The 24,299-nt window shown below is 39.2% G+C and overlaps 1 protein-coding gene across 1 annotated transcript in view; it reads right to left on the reverse strand.

Annotated features, from left to right (window-relative positions):
* Nucleotides 1-24,299, reverse strand: part of LOC103604980 (myotubularin-related protein 13) — a gene marked incomplete at its 5' end in the record, with an annotated part of 148,821 nt that overhangs the window by 115,534 nt on the left and 8,988 nt on the right. Inside the window, one exon of the mRNA XM_008589562.1 lies at nt 21,567-21,665. Coding sequence (XP_008587784.1) covers nt 21,567-21,665 — 99 coding nt within the window. The remainder of the gene's footprint in view (nt 1-21,566; nt 21,666-24,299) is intronic.

Genomic DNA, 24,299 nt, shown 5'->3' on the forward strand with positions numbered 1-24,299 from the left:
CTTTTTCCTCTTTCCCACACCTGGTCTCAAGATGCTCGTCCTCAGCCACCCAACCCCTTTTTTTTCCCCCCTTTGTCAGGTGACAACCCCACCTCAGCTCCGGCTCCTTTATACACCCCCTCTGTGAAGTGGCAGGGACAAGGGAAATTGTCCAGGTCCACATCCCCTTTTCTCTTTCAAATCTCTCCGAAATTGAAAAATGACTGAGATCTTTCCAGTCCGACCAACACACATATCTTAAGGAATTCAGATCTCTCACCCAGTCTTATGATCTCACCTGGAATAATATTTTTATGATTCTCACTACTACTTTGTCCCCCGAGAACAGGGAACAGGTCTGGGTAACTGCCCAACAACAGGCAGATGAGGTACATGCTCAAAATAATAGGCAGCCTGTGGGAGCCATTGCTTCCCTTCCACAGACTCAAATTGGGACTACCAGGCTGGACATGGGGTCCAGGATCTCCAGGATAACATGATTACACACCTACTTCATGGCCTCCAAAAGGCTACCCACAAGTCAGTCAATTATGACAAGTTTAGAGAAATCACAAAAAGATCCACTGAAAATCCTAGTGAATTCCTAACCCCCCTCTCTGAGGCTTCACATAAATACACACATATAGATCCAAACAACCCAGCCGGCATGGCCCTCTTACACTCTCACTTCATTACCCAATCAGCCCCTGACATTCGAAAAAAACTAAAAAAACTTGAGGATGGTCCAAATATGACCCAACGAGACCTCCTCAACACAGCTTTCAAGGTTTTTAACAATAGGGAGGAGGAGGAGAAAAAGGACCAGGCCAAATACCAAAAGAGATCAGGCCAAATACCAGCTCCTGGCTAATGTTATCCGTGGTTCACATACTCCAAAGCTGGCTACCACTAGGGGCAAGCCAACTGGCAACTGCTTCAAGTGCAGTCAACCGTGCCACTGGGTATGGCCCTGTCCTAACCCCAGGCTTCCTCCCGGGCCCTGTCCTCACTGCAAACAGCCAGGTCACTGGGGGGTTGACTGTTCCACTTGCCAGAGAGGGAGTGGCCCAGTCCCTAACCCACAACTTTTAGCTCTATGGCCATTCCTACCAGAGCTTCTCAGCTTTGCCCAGGAGGAGGACTGACGATGCCCAGGGCCCGAGGCTCCCATGGAAATCACCATGAGTGAGCCCAGGGTAAGTCTCCTCATAGCAGGTAAGCCGATCTCTTTTGTCATCGACATGGGGGCCACTTACTCTACCCTTCCTGAATATGCAGGACCAACAACCCCATCCTCTATTACGATAGTAGGGGTCATGGGATCAGAATACCACCCATGGATCACTCAACCCCTTTCCTGCACCCTACATCACACCCAATTCACACACAAATTTTTAATAATGCCTCAAGCCCCATCCCCTTATTGGGGCAGGACATCCTTTCCAAATTCAAAACTCCCCTAAGCCTAAACATTTTAACTCTGGCTATAATACTCCTGTTACAGGCCGTCCCAGACCTGGGCCCTGAAACCTCTACCCTCCTCTTTTCCCCTGATAAAGTTAATCCTATAGTATGGGATACCTCCTCACCCCCCATCGCTACTCATCACCCTCCCATCTTTGTGAGGTTGTGGGATCCTTCTTCTTTCCCTAATGTCCCACAATACCCCATGACTAATAAACACCTAATAGGGTTAAAGCCCCTTATAAACAAACTCCTTTCTTCTCATGTTCTACGACCCACCCATTCACCTTGTAACACACCCATCCTTCTAGTTATAAAGCCTAACAGCTCATACCTTTTAGTTCAAGACCTCAGGGTCATTAATGTGGCCGTTTTAACCATAACCCCAATCGCTTCTAACCCCTATACTCTTCTATCTACAATCCCGACAACAACCTGCTTCTTATCTGTATTTGACCTTAAAGATGCCTTTTTTTCCTATTCTCTTACACACTTCCTGTCAAAACCTGTTCGCCTTCAATTGGGCTGGTTTTGATATGTGTTGTTCCCAACAACTCACCTAGACAGTACTACCTCAGGGGTTTTGGGACAGCCCCCCCTTTTTCGGCCAGGCCTTAGCTCAAGACATATCTGAACTTCCTCCAACCTCTAGCACTTTAATACAATATGTGGATGACCTCCTCCTTTGTAGCCCCTCCCATGAGGATTCACAGGCCCACACTGTTGCTCTCCTTAATTTCTTGGCCTCCAGGGGATATCGAGCGTTCCCCAGCAAGGCCCAAATTTCTTCCCCTTCAGCTACCTATTTGGGAGTCCATCTCACTCCCAACACCAGAGTAATAACAATGGATTGCAAGAGTCTAATTTCTGAACTCCCGACTCCTACCACAAAGGGTGAAATCCTTTCTTTCTTGGGGCTTGCAGGGTATTTTCGTCTGTGGATTCCTAACTTTGGTGTGCTAGCAAAACCACTTTATGAGGCAGCCAAAGGGGATCCTCCCATTCCCTTAGATCCCACAAAGCCCCTTCATTCTCCCTTCCAGCAATTAAAAGATGCTCTCCTCACAGCCCCAGCTCTATCCCTCCCAAACCTATCTCATCCTTTTATCCTGTATGTCATCAAAACCCAAGGAATGGCAGTCAGGGTTTTGGGACAAGAGGCAGGAGATATTTTCTCCCCGGTTGCATACCTCTCTAAACAATTGGACACCACAGCGCAAGGATGGGCTCCCTGTTTATGGGCCTTGGCAGCAGCTGCCCTTTTAACACAAGAAAGCTCTAAACTAACTTTTGGACAACAGTCATTTGTTCCCCCCATCATCTTCAAGACCTTCTCAGCTATAAGGCCATGTTAATTCTCTCCCCTTCCTGCCTACAATTTATCCACCTTACCTTCATTGAAAACCAGTTCTCCTTTAAAACTCGCCCTCCCTTTAAAGCCAGCCACTGTTATCCCAAAACACTCAGGACCCTTAGAACACAACTGCATAGAGGCTTTAGACCTCTTTTTCAATCCCTTTCCACAAATCTCCCTACATCCCATTATGTGACCCCAACATATATGGTTCACAGATGGGAGTGCCACCTCCATGCCTGCCCCCTGGGCGGGTTATGCCATAGTAAATCTAACACAAACTATTGAGGCTGCCCCCCTCCCCCAACACCACTTTCCAAGAGGCAGAACTCATTGCCCTCACCCGCACTCTCACTCTGACAAGTAACAAACGAGTCAGTATATACACTGACTCTAAGTATGCTTACCACATCCTATACTCCTGTGTGGCCATATGGAAGGAGAGAGGATACATGACCACTCAGGGAGGGCCCATAAAAAACGGACATCTTATCAAGATACTTCTTGAGGCTGTACAACTCCCAAAGGAGGTTGGGGTTATACACTACAGAGGACACCAAACCTCCAATGACCACATAGCCAAGGGAAACAAACTGGTGGATCTAACCACAAAACAGGCTGCTCAGTCACCAGGCCCCCACTCTTCCTCTCCTGCTCAGGTACTTCTCATGGCCCCTACACCCTTACCCCAATACACACCCCAGAAAATACAACACCTCCAACAGTTGGGAGCACAGACGAAGGACAACTGGTATACTCTCTCCGGTCACTATGTCCTCCCTCCCACACAAGCTGACCAAATCCTTTTAGATTTCCATAATTCAGTTCATATAGGCTATGAACTCCTACTATGCCTTCTTTAGCCCTTATATTACTCTCCCCACACAGCCAAGTTACTAAAACAAATCACTCAAAACTGTCCTTTGTGTACTTGTTGCTCCAATCAAGGTGGCCTGCAAGTTCGGTCCTTTCCCACCCACCAGGCCAGAGGGTACACTCCTGGCCAGGATTGGCAAATTGACTTTATTCACACAAAGGACACATTATCTTCTAACCTTAGTAGATACCTCTTCAGGTTGGGTTGAGGCTTTTCCTGCACTTCAGAGGATGCTACAGCAGGAATGCATGCTCTCACCTTAGAAATCATCCCTCGTTTTGGCCTTCCCCCCAGCCTCCAGTCTGATAACGGCCCAACATTCATTTCCCAGATTACAGAACTCACAGCACAGGCATTACATATCAAATGGGACTTATATATACCATATTGGCCTCAGTCATCAGGAAAAAGCCAACCACCTCATAAAAACACACCTCACCAAGCTGTCCATGGAACTTCACCTCCCTTGGACCCAACTTCTCCCTTTAGCACTCACTCGCCTGCAAGGTGCCCCCTGCAAACCCACGGGCCTCAGCCCCTTTGAGCTTATGTATGGTAGACCCTTCACTCTTACCCCTCTCCCTTCCAGCTCATCGCCTTTAGGCCAGTATCTTCCTACTCTTTTGCTCATTAGGGATCTTCTTCAGCAACAGGCCAACCTTCTATTACCTCATCCTTTCCCCACCGCCCCCTCAGACTTTAAACTGAGCCCGGGACAACAAGTGTATATTAAAACCCGAATCCCAAAGCCCCTCTCACAATGCTGGGAAGGGCCTTATACAGTACTTCTCACCACCCCCACAGCAGTAAACGTACTAGGAAAGGCCCCTTGGTATCACTTATCCTTGGTAGAACTAGCACCTGAGACTTTACCCAAAGAATCTGTTAACACCAAGCCAGAGGGGTCCCTCTACTCAACCCCCAACCCAACACCTCCTTACACTTCGTCCATTTTAGGACCCACAAAATTGAAAATCCCTAGGACTTCTGCTCTTCCCCTAATCTCAGAAGAAGGATGATCTTTCCCCCGGTGATTATCCTTTCACTCTTGCAGGCCCACTTCATGTCCTTCACACAGGAGCTGCTCCAAGACTGTGCCCAACCTGCCACCTCCAGTGTTGAAGACATCCTTGAGTGGGTAACTGAATTAGCCTGGCAAGGCGCCCTCTGCGATCACACCCCCAGGAGACGAGGTTACCCTCTACTCCTTCCTACTACGCACCCTCTCAACCTCTCAGCCCCTGAATGCTGGCTTTTTCTCTTCCTCCTGCTTCTTTTCTTAACAGAGACATATGCCACACCCTGTTCACAATGTATAACCAGGGTCTCGGTGGGTGAAAGGACACTTTCCAACCTCCCAGATCTGCTACCCAGAATCCTCAGGGGAACCTTACAAGACACATTCATATCCCTGACATACGTTCCCACAACATGCTATAACCAGACAACTGCCACAACATGTTCCTACGGGGGTAAAAACAACTGGATAGCTCTTTCCAAAGGGGATTCTGCTGGAGCCCAGTGCCCCTCCACCCTGACAAAAACATTTCTGCTTCACCCAAACCACTCTATAGAGATGGGGGAGGACTTCAGGACAAAGCACGTTGGACCCCTGACCATGATGGGACTTATCCTTCTTCTTGGTCCCTGCCTCTTCTGGTGTTTCTCAAAGTTTCTTACAGGAACAGATGCAGGCCTTCACCAATCAAAAGGTCACTGAATTCTTCATGAGAGGAGGATACCAGCCCCTCAGATTCAGCGATCCTTCCACGGAAGAATACAACCTCCCCACATGAAACCAATATCCCACCACTTAACTGTTTTATTTATTTTTTCATATCTTTGCCCATCTCCAGCAGGAAGTAGCTTCAGAAAAATGAGACCTTTGCCCCTTTTCTTTTCTCCCTATACTTAAAAAGGGGGAATGATAGGTTCTGAACACAACTGGTGCCATTTTAGGCAAGGCCAAGCACAAAACGACCCCAACCCCTCCCCGACTTCCCTTTATGAGAAACCTCATGATTTCTGAGAAACAGAAACCCTTTTGCTCCTGCAAGTGTGCAGTTCTCCACCCTGGTCGCATAGTTTCTGCCTTAGCATAATGCCCCTCCTTGATTATATCAGCCAGCTTTTGGTGCCCTACAGTTCATATAAGTTCTCCCACTGCAACATCTGGTTCTGCCCTCCATTTTGATTGCAGCCTGGCAGATTCTTTTCCTTTAATAAAGCTTGATCAGAACCAGGCATTTCAGCTCACTTTCTTCCAGCCACGTGGGTATTTGGGATCCAGGATGGCTGGGGAAAAAGGGACCTATGTCAAGTATCTCAAAGGCCTTAGTTAATACTAGTTGATAAGGGTGCAGCTTGGTAAAAGTAAATCAGACAAATATAAATGGGTTAAATGCTTATAAATGAAATCATCATAATTTCAAACTTTTCAGTTATTTGAAATCTTAAAGTCATATTACATTAAATTAAGTAACAGGTGACCATAAATGTCTGAGGTGAGGTGTTTCAATACAGAAACCTTGTTTATTTTATGTGATATATTAAAAGCTAAATATATTTGGATCTACTAAAAAAAAATTGAAAGCATGTCTTTTCAGAAATCAGAAACGGTTTTTAGCTACAAATATTAATATAAAACAGTTCAAAATTGCTTGCTTCCGACGTTTTTCACTGGAATTTAGGGTCACTGAGAGTTAATTATAGTTAATACACATAATTCAAGCTGCTAGGTATAAGAAGATTTTATACACAGAATGTTTAAAGAAAGCAGGATGTGAGAAAAGTAAAATGTGTTTTCAGTAAAGATTGTAGAAGGCATGAAGGTGTAATATGGTTTTTGTTAAAAGAAAAATTTGTCTGCTTTAAAAGTATTTAAAGAGTTTGTAAGAGCTTGTAAAAAGTTTATAATAATCTTACATTGTCAAAACTAAGATTAGATAGTTTATAAGTTTTTATTAAAATTAGCTGTAATATTAACAGTATACTGGTACAAAAAGTAAAATTTGGTTTCCTTCTTTTTTTTTTTTTTTTCTTTTTTGTCTTTTTCCGTGTCCGGCAACGGATCGCAACCCTCAGTGTCGCCCCCACACCGGATCGGGACCAGCAACGGGATCGCAACCCTTGGTGTTGCTCCCACGCCTCGCTCAGCCAGTGAGCAGGAACTGGTCTGTATGTGGGATCCGAACCCTCGGCAGGAGTGCCGCTGCACTTCCCAAGCGGCGTACTATAGCAGTGCGCCACCGGGCCGGCCCCGGTTTCCTTCTTTTAAATAAGATTTTCATGTTATATTAATAACAGATAATAAAAGATTTGTGTTCACCTTTTGAGTAAACTACAAAAAAAAGTAAACGATAAATAGGAGATATTTTCCATAAAATTCAAGAAGACCCAGGATTGCTGCCTCATGACTTTAACCTTTGCTATAGAGACCTTTGGAACTAATTAGCATGCCAAGTTTTTGGCTGGGAAACCATACATATCTATTTGGTAGAAATAGCTGGGGCTCAGACTGGGCCTTGTGTAATCTGCTCTGACAAATGGACCCCCCCCCCCCACCACTTGTAGCCCTTACTTTCAATGTTCTACTGAAATCTTTGGTAAAAGGGCTGTTGGGAAAATAGAATAATCGGGCCCCCTTGCCTTAGGCACAGTTGGGGGTGGCATGGCACATTCTTTGTAAGCAAGTTGTGCGTGGGTGGAGTTAGTGCACATGCACAGCACTGCCACTTGGCTGGTGTCTGCCTCAGGTGTCCGCTGCATGCATCCACACTCTCAAACCTACAGCTCCAAGGACCTCTGGCCAGTTAACTAGCTCATAGACCTGCATGTGAGGGGTCTGGGGACCCAGCCTGGTGTGTGAAGGGTTTGTGACCCAGTCTGGACAATGGGCTTGAGGGGTCTGTGAGCTCCAGATGCAGCCCTAGCTCGACAATTGGCCCAGTCGGCAGGATTATGGGCAGGTAAAAGAGCTCGACAAGGGCTAGCCTGTTTTGACTTCTATGCAGATGCCCAGTTGAATAGCCTGCACCCTAGTCCCACACTTAACCTTATTGTGGGGTACCAGCTTGATCATGAGAAAAGAGTCTACAGGGAGGGATACCCCTGTGGGATGCCTAGGGATGAGGGGATGGAGCATTGAGCTCCTCTGACTTGGAGATGTCCAGGGACAAAATGGCCTCATCAGAGAGGGATGCCTTCTGATGGGCCCCAGTCATAGATGGCCAAGGGATGCCTACCCATCTATTGAGCAGAGAGCATACCAGGAGAAGGATGCTTGCTCCTTGGTAACTTGACTTCTTTCTCTTTTTTTGGCTTTCTCTCATACCCATAGGGGACAAGAAGGGAAATACTCTAGCAATCCTTGAACAGTCACCCTTGGGGTGCATATGAAGAAACTGGAGCTACTTTAAATGGTTTGAAAAGAAAAAAAATAAAATAAAACAACTCATATTTTTCTACAGTGTGGCTTGGCCCAATGTAAGTTAGATGATGGAGAAAAATGGCCCCCAAATGGCTCTCTAAATTACAACATCATCCTACAATTGGATCTCTTATGTCGCAAGGCCCATAAGTGGAGGGACGTCTCATATGTCCAGGATTTTATGGCCTTATATCAGGATCCAAAACTAAAGGGAAATAGTCTGATTTGCTATGCGGGAATCCAAGTGAAGCCTACCTGTCCCCCACGACTGACATCCTTGATGACTCTCCCTCCCCAAATAGAGTCGCAGGGCTCATTTAGAAACACTGTATAACATTCTGAGCTAAAGATGAAAGGTGGGATGTTTCTTGCAGTGACTGAAACAGTATCAATTTATAGCCTACAGTGGAACTCAGTACCTAAGACACAGCCTAATGGTTTAAAAAGAGTGACTGTAGCAGCCAAATTAATGGGGACATGAGGGATGGCCTCTCCTTTCTCTGTTTCCTTACTGTATGTTTCACCTCCTCATATACAGAATCTCATGTGCTTTGCAGCCTTCCTCACTTTTCTGTAGTATCCCTTTTCATGCATCTTTTCTATAACACTCTTTCTATGGTGTTTGTTTGTTAAATGGTAGCATTTGGGTATGAAAAACGACTCAAGGATGAAAAAAGCCAGCATTTTGTGTGTTTGGGAAAGTTCTGCATGCTTGGGTTTGAGTAACTAAGTTTGTGTCTTTTGGTTGCTAAAAACCTGATGACCAAAAAGAAAAACATTTGTTTTCACTCTCTGAATTCCTTTAGACAGGCTCGAAAAAACAACTGTTAAAATTGGCTACGTCTCTGGACAAAATACGTCTATCTGTACACAGAGTTCTGCAAGTGCTAAAGCGGAAGGCTAAGGAAGAATCAGACCCCAACAAAAAAATGTTTTTAGAATTATCAGCATATATCTTTGTCTGTGTTTACTAATCAAAGAGTATTACATTTGTCTTTGCTAGAGGCTTTTAAGATTCAAGTTGTGAACCCAGCCAAAAACAAAAAGATAATTCTGTATGTAATTCCTAAGCAAATGAGGCCAATTTAGTATTGAAAAACAAAAAACAAAACAACAACAAAAAACAAGTACGCATGAAAAGAGGAGCTATGAAGAAAGTTATGAATATCAAGATGTAGTTGTGGTTAGCAAGGTTAAAAAGAAAAGAAAATATACTTTTGTGTGACAAAGCATCTGGTGCAATGAATTTTGTCCTAGAGTAAAATGACTGGCTATTTAGGAAGTAGGAAGTATAGGACAAAAACAGAAAGTCTGAGTAAGTCGTGATAAGGATTTGTGAAGGGTAAATTTATAAAAGAAAATTTTTAAATGGGCTAAAATTAAAAGTGAATTATGTATAAATTTTTCTAAAAATTGGGTATTAACATCAAAAATACTGTGATGCAAGACTAGAGTTTGCTCTCCTAGGTTGGACCAACAAAGTTTTCGGGAAGCACTGAACTGCACTTAATAGAAAACTGTGAAAGTTTGTGTTTTGTTTTGAACTTTTAGGTAACTGGCCTAGGAAATGCATTACATTTTTTATCAAGACAATTTCTTGCACTTTGTGCCTTTGAAATCTTTTGTCACTTTCATTTTATCTTATGGTGATTAGTGATCCTATTTAACTAAGTGTTTTAAACCTTTGTTATTTGACAAAACTTCCCCAAACCAAATTCTGAAAATTCAGTCTTTTGACTTGAATTAATTTTGAAAGGATCCAAGGGTCCTGGAACTTCTCAAAGGATATATATATAAAAGCGGTATTAAAACCAATTGGCTTATTTGACAGATTAAACTATATGGGAAGCATTGTCAAAACAAGAAATAATATTTGATCTTCTTTGTGTTATACTGAGATGTTATTAATATGTGTTCCAAAACTGTATAAGGTTCCTAGAAAACTGGTGTGTCTAGGTATAAATGCTATCAGTCATAATTTTGGTAATTTGAAATTGCTGTGCGCCACAGAAATAACCACATTTCCTTGTCATGGTCATTTTAAGTCTTGTTGCCCACAGTCACTGAAAATGAAAAGAACTCGTAAGCATAGGTTTCAAATAACTTTAAGATCTATTGACAAGGTAAAAGTTTTTCAGAACTCTAATAAGAAACTGAAGGATTTGTTAAACTACCAATCAAGATCAGGCAAACTAAGTGCTCAATAAACATAATATTTTCTAACTTTTGTTTTTGGTTCTTTATGTAAACGTCTTGTTTTCCAGATTTAAGGAAACTCCTTCTCTCTTAAGCTATCTATAACTTATAGCAATTTGGTAAAATATAATTTATGAACAAAAATGGAAGCATTTGTTTTTTCCTTATTTTATTCTGCCAAAATTAAAAAAACTTTTTGTGAATATCTTTATGATTTTTATGGCAATATAGTTATTCGTATAGGATCAATGGGAATTTGCTCTCTCTTTTTTTAACAGGATGCAGTTGGAAACACATTATAAAATAGCACGTCTCTTCTAAGTTCCTGACTCCATTTCATGTTGCCCCAATTTGGCCTAACTTGTTTCATCTTTCCCCCAGATGTAGGGCACAAGCTCCTGGCAGTAAGCTTTTCCAGCTCTGAGAGATCAGTCTACCTGGGAATAAGCCTTCCCAGAACCTAGGGATCTGTGCAAAGTAAGACCTTTTCAATCAGAAAATTGATCATCAATGCTTTTCGGAGGCATGTGTTTATTAAAAAGAGGGAAATGATGTCTTCTCTATACAAGCAGTTCTCTAAAAAGTATTCACAGCCTTGGGGTGGGGGCGGGGAGTCATGACTTGGATGAGATATCCTATTCTCAAGCAAAAGGACTGATGTAAGTTCTTGAGATGGTTGATGTACCAATTAATGTATAGCTTGTTAACTCTAAGTATTGACGGACAGTAGAAAATTGTTGGAGTAAGCACGACTGAAGCCATGTTGGGACCTAAAACCACATGGGCTGTAGGAAAATTTTTAAAAGGATATAGTTTTTTTCTCCCCTTAGCATACATTTCTCTGAGTTTCCTCTTTCCTATGATGAGATGATATTATCTACCTGAATGTGGAATTATTTTCCAGCCAGCCCGAGGCTGCAGATTTGCAGGCTCGGAGAAGCCAAGGAAGATATCAATAAAGCTATGCTGATAACACCCTCCAGCAGGACCTTAAGATTACAACAAGGATGGGAGCAAGGACCAAATGGAGTCCTGGTGAGACTTTGCACCAGAGCCAAGCGGTTCAGGCTCAGTCTCTGAGGAGAGCATTACCTCTCCTGCTCTGAGTTCTTACAAAGTGACTGCCAACCAAAAACCACCATGGTGCTTCAAGGATACGAACCCTTGCACCTCTACACACCTGAGCCTTCCCTGGGGCCACTCGACAGTCTAGGTAGAGAATTGTGCTACCAGAGACAGGTAGGGACAACTGTCCTGACCCAGCAGGAAGCAGCTATAGGAGACTGACCGGATCTATGACCTTCAGCACCCCAAAAAGATTTATGGGAGCAAACTCTCTCAGGGGGGAATTGAAAGAGTAATAGAATAAGGACATGTTCTAAGACAGCTGCTCATAAATACTCAGCCTGGATTGGCCAGAGGCGACACACTCGACAGCACAGGAAGGACAGAGGGTGGCCATTAGGAGTTTGCATGTGGGTTGGAGAGGATGGAGAAGGTTAGGGGGCATGCGTCTCTCTCTGGCAGAGATGCCTGTGCACTTTGGCATGTACCTTCGCTTGGTTAAAAAAGCCCTATCACATCTGCTTCTCTGTCCCTCTTTTCCTTTCCTTTTGCCGGTCCATGAAAGATTCTTCTTTCATGAACTAAGAACCTGGATATGCTGCCCTATAACAATACCTACTTGATAAGGTTCTTGTGAAGACTGGACAAGCTGTTACAGGAAAGCTCTTAGAACACACGTGCGCACATGTGCACACGCTTGTACACACACACCTCCCCAGAAGAAATCTCAAGGCTGTTTTCTAAAAGTCTAGGTCACATTCATTTGAAAAATATTTAGTCATTGCATATTGTATAGCATGGTACAATATTTCTAAAACTAAAACCATCTCTTTCTCCCATGATTCTTATCACATCACCAGCCATTTATAGTTTAATAGTAACAGTGGTAGTATTAGTAATTAAACAGAGGTCAATTACTGTAGAAAAGATGTTGCTATTAGTTATTTGTCTTTTCATAAACAATTAGAAATATTGTAAACCAAATCCACATACAATTCAGAATAACAAGCATTTCTTATCACATTAAAACAAAGTTCAAAGTTGGGGCTATCTGTAGTTGTGTATATATTCTGCGCTAAAATGCAGATTGTGGTTAATGTTACTAAATTATGATTATTTAATTGTGTTTAGAATATTCAAAAGAAACTTAAAGCCCCAAAAGCTAGTGTTTGTTTTTCTGGCTGCTGTATCTGTACACTGCTGCCCTCTAATGCGCTAAAATGCAGATTGTGGTTAATGTTACTAAATTATGATTATTTAATTGTGTTTAGAAAATTCAAAAGAAACTTAAAGCCCCAAAAGCTAGTGTTTGTTTTTCTGGCTGCTGTATCTGTACACTGCTGCCCTCTAATGGGCGGCATGATAATGCAAAGGACCACATTTGCTACCTTAAACCGAACTTGGTCACATAATGACTTTTGAGAATACAACAGCAATGAGAGGAAGTTTAGGGTAGTACTCTACATATTCTTAGAAACATTTGCTCTTACTTGTAACTCCAAATGCATTTGGACTAGTCCCTTGAAAGTTACTGAGCTCATTAAAAACTGCAGCTCAACTTTGTTGTTGAATCTCCTTGTTTAAACAAGGAAATCCATTATTTTCCAGTAGTACAATGAAGCAGCCAAATTTTCATTTCTGATTCCAGAGAAATGCAAATATAAAGTAACAAACAAGGATTTAGACAACTAACCACTTATAGTGAATATGGCAACAATTTTGTCCAAAGAAACCAAAATGAACTACCCAAGAAATCTTGGCAAAATACATTATCTTTCAGAGAGAATTATGAATTTCAACAATGATTTTCAAGGAATGGTCTCTATAATCCTGATTTAAGAGTACACTATAGTAATGGGAGGTACAGTGACTTTCTTAGACTTAAAAAAATGACACACACATACCATCTAGGCTGAAAACACAGATTTTTCTTTTTTCTTTTTCATTGGCAGGCTAAATGAGAATAGGCCTATAGCTTACAGAAAACAAGGAAGAGAATGTACTGCAAATAAAAGCAAAGCAAAGCAAAACAAAAAAATCTGAACCTCACTAGAAATTCAAAGTATGCAGCAGCCACATTAAGGGGGAAAAAAAATCTTCCTACATGTTGGTCTCAGCAGTGAATCACAAATGATGTAATCTTATTAGAAGTTACCAAGTTTTCCAGATTAATTCAGATATTTAAAATTATTTAACGTTCACCAATTACATGTAGAGCAATGTGAGACACCAAGCTACACAATTCCTTTCAAATACAATTGAAGACAATACAATATTGCTGGAGCAAGCCATTAAACATTGTCAAAATGTGACTGGACTCTTTTGAGTTGTCTGGTGGTTTACACAACACTGATGGAAGAAACAATTTTCATCCTCAATTTTCCAACCTTACAGCCCTTTCAATGATCACCCAATTGAATTAATGTCTCATCCTTAACACAAATAAATTTGGGGGATGACTTTAATATCTGATGTACTAGTTGCCCTAACCCAGGTTTTCTCAACCTTGGCACCACGGACCCTGTGGGCTTAATAATTCTTTGTCTGGTGGGGAGGGTAGGGTGTCTTGTGTATTGTGAAATGTTCAGAAGCATTCCTGGCCTCTATCCACTAGATGACAGTAGCACAACCCCTCCAGCTGTGAAAAACAAAAATGTATCAAGACAGTGCCAAATTTCATGAAACGGGGGACAGGGGATGCCCCAGATTAGAACTACTGCTCTAATTAATGACTCCAGATAGAGATTTCCTATTCTAATACCAAGTACTCTTGTCACAACTAGCTAAGAGACATACACTCTTACTTATCTGCTGAAATACATATTAATAACACAATGAGATACCACCACACACTTATTAGAATGGCTAAAACAAAAAACACAACAACTGACAATACCAAATATTGGTGAAGATGTAGAGCAAACAGAACTCTTATATATTGCTGGTGGGAATGCAAAATGGTATAGACATTTGGGAAAACAGTTTGGCAGTTTTTTATAAAGTTAAACATTGTGTAATCATAAAAGGGTACTTCAAAAATTCATGGAAAAATAGAATTAAAATAAGAATCTTTCCATGAACTTTTTTTTTTTTTTTTTTTTTTTTTTTTGTCTTTTTCCGTGTCCGGAACGGATCGCAACCCTCAGTGTTGCTCCCGTACCGGAACGGGGACCGGCAACGGGAGTGCAACCCTCGGCGCTGCTCCTGCGCCTCGCTCAGCCAGTGAGCGGGAACCGGTCTGTATGTGGGATCCGAACCCTCGGGTGGGAGCGCGCCGCCCTTCCCAAGCGGCGCACTATCCAGTGCGCCACCGGGCCGGGCCATTTCCATGAACTTTTTTTTTTTTTTTGTCTTTTTCCGTGTCCGGAACGGATCGCAACCCTCAGTGTTGCTCCCGTACCGGAACGGGGACCGGCAACGGGAGTGCAACCCTCGGCGCTGCTCCTGCGCCTCGCTCAGCCAGTGAGCGGGAACCGGTCTGTATGTGGGATCCGAACCCTCGGGTGGGAGCGCGCCGCCCTTCCCAAGCGGCGCACTATCCAGTGCGCCACCGGGCCGGTCCATTTCCATGAACTTTTTGAAGATACCTCATATATCCCAGCATCTCTCTCCTAAGTATTTATTCAAGAGAAATGAAAACTTATGTGCACATAAAAAACTGTGCAAATGTTTAGGGTTTATTCATAATTGCCAAAACTGTCTTTCAATTGGTCAAGAGATAAATAAAACTTTGGTACATCCATATAATGTAATACTTCTCAGCAATAAAAAAAATAGACAATTGACATAGGCAGCAACATGAATGAATCTGAAATGCATTATGTTAAGTGAATGAAGCCAAACTCAAAAAATTACATAATGACATTATGGAGAAGGTAGAACAATAGAGACAGAAAACAGAGCAGTGGTTGCCAAGTGCTTGAGGTAGTGGGAGGACGTGACTGTAAGGGGAATTAAGGAACATTTGGGGTGATAGAAATGTTCTAGGTACTTATTATGGTGCTGGGTGCTGGTGATTGCATGACTTCATGCATTTGTCAAAACCCAGAGAATTGTACATTTAAAAGGGTAAATTTTACTATATGTAAATTATACCACAGTAAACCCGACTTTTAAGTGAACAAACAAATCATTTAGGAAGGGGGAGGGAATTCAACTTGGAGTCTATGCTTGGGTTAGGAGTCTCATTTCATCATAATAATCGAAATAAGTTACGTCTATGTCTTGACTTTCTAAGACTAAAGGTAATCACAATATTTTACTTCTTTCCTGTACTGAAAAAACATCCCTTTATTCACAGTTGGCAGAGTATGGTAATCACCAGTGTGATTAAATTTACCTGGAAATGAGATTAACTTTCTGCAGAAATGTTAAGCATACAGAACTTATTTGATTTAGGAATGTGTATTCCTGTATTTGAACTTTGTTTTCCCATTAGGATATTAATACCTATTAGGTTCAATGCTGGGCAATCTAAGGCACAATTAGAAATCTCACATTGTTTTATAAGAAAATCTAGATCTTCTAATTTTTCCTTTAACTTTTAATAAATCTGTCAGACAAATTACATAGTGTAACAAATATGTGCTACTGCAGACACAAAACAAATTAGAAAAATTGTACTATGTAAAACAGTAAAACACATGCCCAACTGATTTTTTAATGACCCGGAATGGAGGTTTTATAAAATTCTTGTCTTGGCCTATCTTATTATTCTCATTTTGTATGCAGTTAGTGGTCTTTTATAAGTATATATCAAGAATCACAGGGAAAGGGCAGGTAAGTAACTAACTATGCTCTCATGTAGACACTGAAGGTTCTAAAAGCCAAAGTAGGCATATCCCAGCATTACTGATTGGGCATGAAAAGGAAAGCTGTATAGATGTGTTGCTAATAACTTTCATGGTATAAAACCTGCCAATGCTTACACAATTTGTCTCTAGAGGATTTAATCCTTTCCTTTTCCTTCATTCCACCTTTCCATTCCACCAAACTCATCAAATGCTATTCTTAATTATTCAGGAAGCTCCAGAAAGGTAAAAGAGCAGCTAACACACTTACAATTCATCCTACTCACATTCCTAAAACCTCACTAAAAAGCAATATAAGGGAGTGGTGAGAAGAAACTGGAAATTAAGGTACGTTTTTAAAGGCACTTCAAAAGGAAGTGAAGGAGAGAGGATCCACATACCAGACTTCAGTGCAATAAAGTATTTACAAACCTCTGAAATGGAATCACCAGTTCTCAATTCTAACCCAATACTAAAGAAACAGTCAAATTATATGGTTGATTTTTGTTTACCAAAATGGAATTTTAGAAATGTGATTTTAAAAAACCACCACACCTGACTATTTAAAAATAGAACCATGTGGATTATTTTCATTACAGTGACACTATTCTACTTCCCTCCCCCCAATTTCCTGCACAACCCAAGAAAGTAACTTTACCATCATGTTCTACTTTTTAACCTTAAAGTATTTACTTCAGGAATATTGGGACTATGATGGACTTCAGAATCCTAGAACTGGAAGGGATTTTAGAAAGTCTGATGATAATCCGTGAAGATATTCCCAAATTCTTACTCATCATGTATGGGTATCATCTTCTGAAGGATATTAGTTGAATTATGTACCTAGAAAATGCCTGGCACTAGGAGACACTTGGTAAGTACATACTGAAATGATGGAATTAATTAAATTAAATAGAATGGAATTAGATTGTGAAAAAAAAGCCCAATAAGGGCTCCTGAAATCTAGAGTACATTTGAAGAGTTTTCACCTAGGAATGCAGTCTCTTACATAGTAATACAATACCTCATGATGATTACTTTTTAAGTGTCATTTTTAAAGAACAGGGGCTATTTGTATTTTATATTCATCTTTAAGAATGTATAATTACCAGATATTCATTTTATTGCAGTTTTCAGTTCTGTGTTGGTTTAGTGTAAGCTACATACCATAAAATTTAAATTCTAGGATAGCAAGACAGGAATTATTTATTTTGTCTTTGCATTAAAGTGTCTTGGCACAATCATTTGCATATATTGGGCACTCAGTCATGAAGTAGAGATAAACTTGTATCAGAACCCCAATTCCGGTCTCTAAGTGGCTATAAAATTCTGTAGTTCTGAAATAGCCTTGTAAAGACCTAAAAATAAACATCCTGTTAGATTTGCATATATTGGGCACTCAGTCATGAAGTAGAGATAAACTTGTATCAGAACCCCAATTCTGGTCTCTAAGTGGCTATAAAATTCTGTAGTTCTGAAATAGCCTTGTAAAGACCTAAAAATAAACATCCTGTTATTAAAGGAATCAGTCCCATTTAACTGATTTGATTGAACTGATTCCCATTTGACATTTTGCTATTCTTTAAAATCCATCAAAAAATCATTCCTACCTGGGCAAGAAAAAAACTTTCTAATCTTCGGTTTGCTCACATATCAACACCTGCCCTATCTATCTATCTCACAGGATTGTTTCCAAGATCAAATGAGAAACTATGCTAAAGCACTTTATAAAGAACAAAGTGTAAAGTCAACTACTGGAAACATCGCTATTTTTTCCAATTAGAGATCAGCCAGCCTAACAGAGTGAAAGAACATAGGCTTCAAAATTGGACAGATGAAAATTCCTGAATTTAAAATCTGGATACCCCTGTCGTTGGTGACAATATGGCTGAATCTGGAGGACATTATGCTAAGTGAAATCAACCAAGCACAGAAAGACAAAACACCACATGATCTTACTAATATGTGGAATCTAAAAACATTGATCTTGTAGAAGTAGGGAGTAGAATGGTGGTAACCAGAGGATGGGGTGATCAGGGGGAGAGGAGAAATGGGAGATGTTGGTCAAAGGACATAAAATTACAGTTAGATAAGAGAGATAAGTTCAAAAGATCTACTGTACCAACATGGTGACTATTATTAATGACAATATACTGTATTTGTGAACAATGCAAAGACAGTGAATGTTAAATGTTCTCACTGCAAAAATGACAACTATGTGAGGTAATGCACTTATTAATAAACTAGATTTAACTATTCCACAATGAATATAAATATTTCAAAACATCAAGTTATACACAATAAATATGCACAATTTTATCAGTCAATTTAAAAAAACATAAATAAATTTAAAAATTTAGCAGTTAGTATAATACGTCATTGGGTGAAAATGGATTAGTCAATAAAATATCTGAAGAGAGCTGGTTTTCCCTGAAAAATAACTAAGTTGACAATCTTTATAAATTCCAGATTAATTAAAGATATAAATATCAAATTACTATAATAAAAAATAATTTAAAATATGAGAATGAGAAAAGACTGTGTATATAGTATATAATCAAAGAAGCCATTAAAAAAATTAATAAATATGAGTGTATAAAACTAAAGACATTTTCTTCAAAAGAAAAAAAAAGCTAAAAAGCTAAAAAGCTCAGACAAATTACAAATAGATGAGAATCCTTGGAAATCAATTACAAATAAGAGTAACACTTCTTAAATATACAAAGAGTTCTTAAAAAATCAATACTCCTCCCCCGAAAAGCAAAGAAAGGAAATAAAATACAGAATTTAAACAAATGTAAAATGTTATTCATAATAAGGGAAGTGTAAATTAAAATAACAATGTGGTATTATTTTCACTTATGAGGTTAGAAAAGATCCAAAAGTTTAATAAAATGCTGTGTAGAAGAGAAAGTAAAGAACAGGCACTTCCATACACTAATGGTAAGAATATAAATTGACCCTATCACTAAGTAGAAATGTTTGACAACATCTATCAGAATTTAAAATACCACTCACTTCTAAAAATGTATTTTGAAGAGACAGAGTTGCATGTGTGTTAAGGTGTAAGTAATAATATTTATTTCAGCATTGTGTATAATAGCAAAAAGACTATTAACAATTGCACTGTCCATCAATGGGACAAATAAATAAATTATGGTACATTCATACATTTGCAGCCATTTAAAAAATGTGCGCATTGACATAGAATCATCTCCAAGTTTTGACAGTAAATTGAAAAAGTAAAATATAGAATAGCATGCACCATGTCATTTGAGTTTAGGGGGATAGCAACGTATAAATACACTTATGCTCATATATTCATAGAATATTTCTGGGAGGATATATAAAAATAGCGGTTTCCTCTTTAAAAAGGATGGGACTGGAGGGTGGGAGTGGGATTTACTTCTCATCAAATGCCTCCTTATATGTTTAAAATTTCGAATCATGTTTATGGATAAGCTACCCCAAAATAATAAAAATGAAAGTAAAATAAGTCAATAAAATAAAATCTGGATTTCATCACTTACTAGCTATATGATCCTGAGCCAATTATCCCTGGTAAAATAGGGATAGTGACACCTACCTTACAATGCTGTTTTAAGGATTAGAGATGATGTATGTAAAGTGCTTAATTTCATGCCTGGCATGTTGTGCTAAACACTCAATGTTGATTATTATTACAATAGGTTAACAAAAATTTCTCATGTGATCATGCTATATATATCATTTCTACCCAGCCATCATAAGGGACAAAGACCAGCACGGAATACAAGTTTTCCTTCTAACAGACTTTTTTTTTTTAAGTTTCAGCATGCTAATCAAGAAATACATTTATTATATTGGGCATAGTTATAAATAACTAAAAATGTGGTCAGCCAAAAAATGTGAAAAACAGACCCTGACATGAAAGTTGCCAGGAAAAACATTTATTTATACCTTTGCTAAGCCAATATGTGATGATTTAAAATGTGATATATTTAGGGATATGAAAGTATCACTTCTTAGTAGAGAAACTAGTAATCTACAAGTAACAGTCAACTAAAGTACCACTGTGTTAAGATTTAAAAGAGAGACTAAATTCATCTTTTGCCAGGAACAAGAAAGCTATGGCTAATGATTGCTTCATGTGTTAGTCTTATTATTGTTCCATTTATATTATAGGCAAAGCATATATATATTTCCAGAATTTATAATGAACACCAGCAATGTGTAAAATAAAACTTAATCTTCAAATTATTCACCAAAATTAGATAAGCTCATTTCAAAAAAGATGGATTTTGTTTGTTCAAATATGGAACCTTCGAACTCTGCTTTGTTCTCTTTCGAAAAAGTATCTTTCCCTCAAAGGAAGGTCACGTTCTGAATGCAAAACTTAAAACTCAGAAATAACTGAATAGTATAAAACAAAGAAACACATTTTAATACCCTGCTTTTATCAGATTGGTTCTCAGATTTCAAATGAAAGTGACAAAATACTGATTACCCACTGTCCAAAAAGTTTCACTTAGTTAAATAACTAAATTAAACAATACCTACACTGACCCCCAGATCCTTCTTAACTTTATTTTCTTAAAAATACATCTTCCCTCAACTATTCCCTGGAGGATCACACTTTCGATTTACTTTACTTTTCTTAGTAAAAGGACTCAAAACTTCACAAGCAGAAGGAATGACCAGCACTCATTAGCCAAAATCCAATTTTCCACATGCACATAATCTCCCTGTCATCTTTGGCTCTCTTCTTTCCTGGTATCCAAAATGTTATTTCACACTTTACTACATCTCAATCCTTTTAGCTTACTGCATTTCTTCTACCCAGGGAATATTTTCACCCTTCAGTTGCTGTGATCACTTGCCAATTCTTTTAGTTTATAACTCTCTGTTCAAAACAGTGCAACTCAAATGATTTTCCCAATCTAGCTGACAAACACTGTACCAGGCTGAAGCAGGGTACATTGCTCAATTCTGCCTGCAGTGGTTCTGGTCTCCAATGAGTCTAATTTTTAGTCTTAAAATTGAGACCCAAATGAAAATCACAATGAGGGCAAATGACAAACTGAAAACACTGTACCAGGCTGAAGCAGGGTACATTGCTCAATTCTGCCTGCAGTGGTTCTGGTCTCCAGTGAGTCTAATTTTTAGTCTTAAAATTGAGACCCAAATGAAAATCACAATGAGGGCAAATGACAAACTGAAAAATTGTGGCTAAGATGTTTTCATGATACAGTGATTGACAAAAATAATTTTGAAAAATGTGGTCTATTTTGATATACAGTATCAACTGTAATATTTTTTAACATAATCGAGAGCAAAACGATTATTACTAGAAAGATGAAGCTTTTTGTTTTATAAACAAAACGCTTTATTAATACTTTTTAAATTAATGACTGTCTAAATATTCTTACTTACATTTTTGAATAGTTGCTCAGCAAGTTCTCTGACATGCTTTATCATCTTCAACGGGTTATTTTCTTCAATTTTAATTCTCTCTACTTCAAAGGCTACCAACTTGGAAAAAGAATCAAATGGCAAAACATCAACTCCTAAATATGCTGAATTGAAAAAGCATACAATTTGTGATAATTTCATACAATTTACAAGCCAAAATACATCAAAAATATACACTATTTTTAAAGCAAAATACTTTAGATTTTTATTGGGTATCACTTCTATTCTGAGGTTACAGAGTTAGCTGAATCCTTAGATTGTCTGGTGGTCCCTCCCTGATGATTTTGGGCCCTATTTCTTCTAGGAAAAAGTCATTCTTGGAACTCAGGCCCTGTCATTGCATAGGTCTTGCTCAGAAGATTCTCTCACTCAGGAAATTCAGAATGTCAGAATGCCTCCAAACATTTCCCTAATTCACAAAACATGAGTCAAATGTTCAAGTCAGTTTGCTCGGACTCTAGTCCTAGCTCTGCTGACAGTGTGATCTGAGACAAGTCACTAAAACTCCTCGGCTTCACTTCCCTTGTCTCTAAAATAAGATGGAAGAACAAGATGGCCTTTAGTCTCCTTCTAGTTCTCAAATTATGCATATTCTAGTCCATCTCCCTATTAACTAACTTACTGGAAGAACTGTGTGAGTTTGTGTACTTAGAGTGGAGAAAAGAGTGCTGACAAGAAAAAAATTGTGGGAGAGTAAGTAGATGGAAAAAAAAAAGTACAATATAGGATTCTTCCTTCTAGGAACTAATAGACTTCCAGGAGCAGATAAACATATAAAACTGAAGCTTTGCCAATCCTAGGCCAAAATTCAGAAAGACTGTCAAAGACAAATGTTTTTTTCATTCTAAGATGTCTATTTATGGGAGTGGGAGGACAAGACAATAAAACTGAAGCTTTGCCAATCCTAGGCCAAAATTCAGAAAGACTGTCAAAGACAAATGTTTTATTCATTCTAAGATGTCTATTTATGGGAGTGGGAGGACAAGACAATGCACAATGCAAACTGCCTCTCAAAGCTCCCTAAGACCCCATGTGGTAGACTGCCCTAGGCTAAGTGAAAACAAAGATCGCTTTCCAGAAGCAAATCTACTTTCCTACAAAAGCACATTCTCATGCAAATGGCCAAAGAGGAGAGAATGAGAAATCATTTAGGTCTGGTGCCTTGTTTCTCTTAGGTCCTTGACTGATGCATACATACAGCCAACTGGCTTTCAAGCAATATCGCAAATGGCCAAAGAGGAGAGAATGAGAAATCATTTAGGTCTGGTGCCTTGTTTCTCTTAGGCCCTTGACTGATGCATACATACAGCCAACTGGCTTTCAAGCAATATAAGTAAGACACCAAAAGTCATCACTGTAGGCAGGACAAAGAACTGAATGAAGACTAAGGGGAGACCCAACAGGAATCTTGGACAGAGTCCTTGCCTTATTGCTTCCAACTTAGAGAATACACATATATAAAATATATAACAAAAAATAAGTTATCATATCAAGTTAGACATAAAATGAAGCCTAATGCTGTCTAGTGGCTCTCAGAGTCAATTAGTGTGGGAAAGTTTAGAGGAGGTGGTGACACAGGAACAGAGTGTGAAGAACAAGGGGACATGGTTAGGCTGAAAGGTAGAGAAAGGGCACTGTAGGCAGGGGAAGGACCTACAAAGACAGTTAAAGTCTGTGGCAAGCAAGTTTTCTGTAAGTAATCAATCTGACATTTTAGTTGTGATGAAGCTACCAGAGGGAGTAAAAGAAATTTTAGTAAACCAATGTTACTATTCATGAAGCTTCAGAGACTAACAAAATGTAGGAGCTAGAAAGGACCTTGGAGAGCATCTAATTTAACCCCATAAAACTTAATTCAGGATCTAAGGGCTGATATATATGTTAGCATTATCACTGGTCAATCATATTAAATGTTAGTAATGGAAAATGTATGAGCAATAATTGATTAGGAAAAAATTGTCTACCTCAGGATAATTCCTTCTAAATTTTCATATGCTTTGTGTTATTAACTAAAGCATTTGGTGCAGGTCTTCATCCTCAGAACTAAAACGTACCTCTTCTTTAGTTCTTACCTATGAATACTAAACTATCTTTATTGAGAATAAAAGATCCTACTCCTCTGAACCAAGTACCTTTAAGTCCTTGGTTCCTCCTGTCTTCTCTATATAAAATAAAACCACCAGCAGCAAAATATGATCACTGTTACTATTCTCCATTATCTTGGGTGCTAGGATAGACTTTCTTTTATAGACTTCAAGAAACTTTTAAATGTATTGGTTCCAATACAGTGCTTTTTCAGAAACTGAAATGGGAATAATACTGCACATTCTATCCATCAGAATGGGCTGCTGTGAACACAGAGTTAAGCAATAAATGGAAAGATGCTTTAAAAAAAAGAGAAAGCACAATCAATGCAAAACAGGATCCTTATTCTGAATCACATTTACTTCATTTCTCCCTTTATATGGCCAATTCTTTGAAAATGGAGACTAAACTAGTCTTCCATATATTTAATATCTCCTAAAGGAGCAAAACAAATGCTGATTGATTAGTAGAAATGCCACAAAATTAAACTATGGCTCTATGACACTGATAGACTAAATGTAACTGCAATTTGAGGTCACTTATCTATAGATCAAAACTAGACCTTTGTCCCTATGAGACTGATAAATAAATCACTGTATTATTGCCTTC

Source organism: Galeopterus variegatus, unplaced genomic scaffold (genome assembly GCF_000696425.1).
Source record: "Galeopterus variegatus unplaced genomic scaffold, G_variegatus-3.0.2 Scaffold5519, whole genome shotgun sequence".
In the NCBI taxonomy this organism is placed as follows: domain Eukaryota; kingdom Metazoa; phylum Chordata; class Mammalia; order Dermoptera; family Cynocephalidae; genus Galeopterus; species Galeopterus variegatus.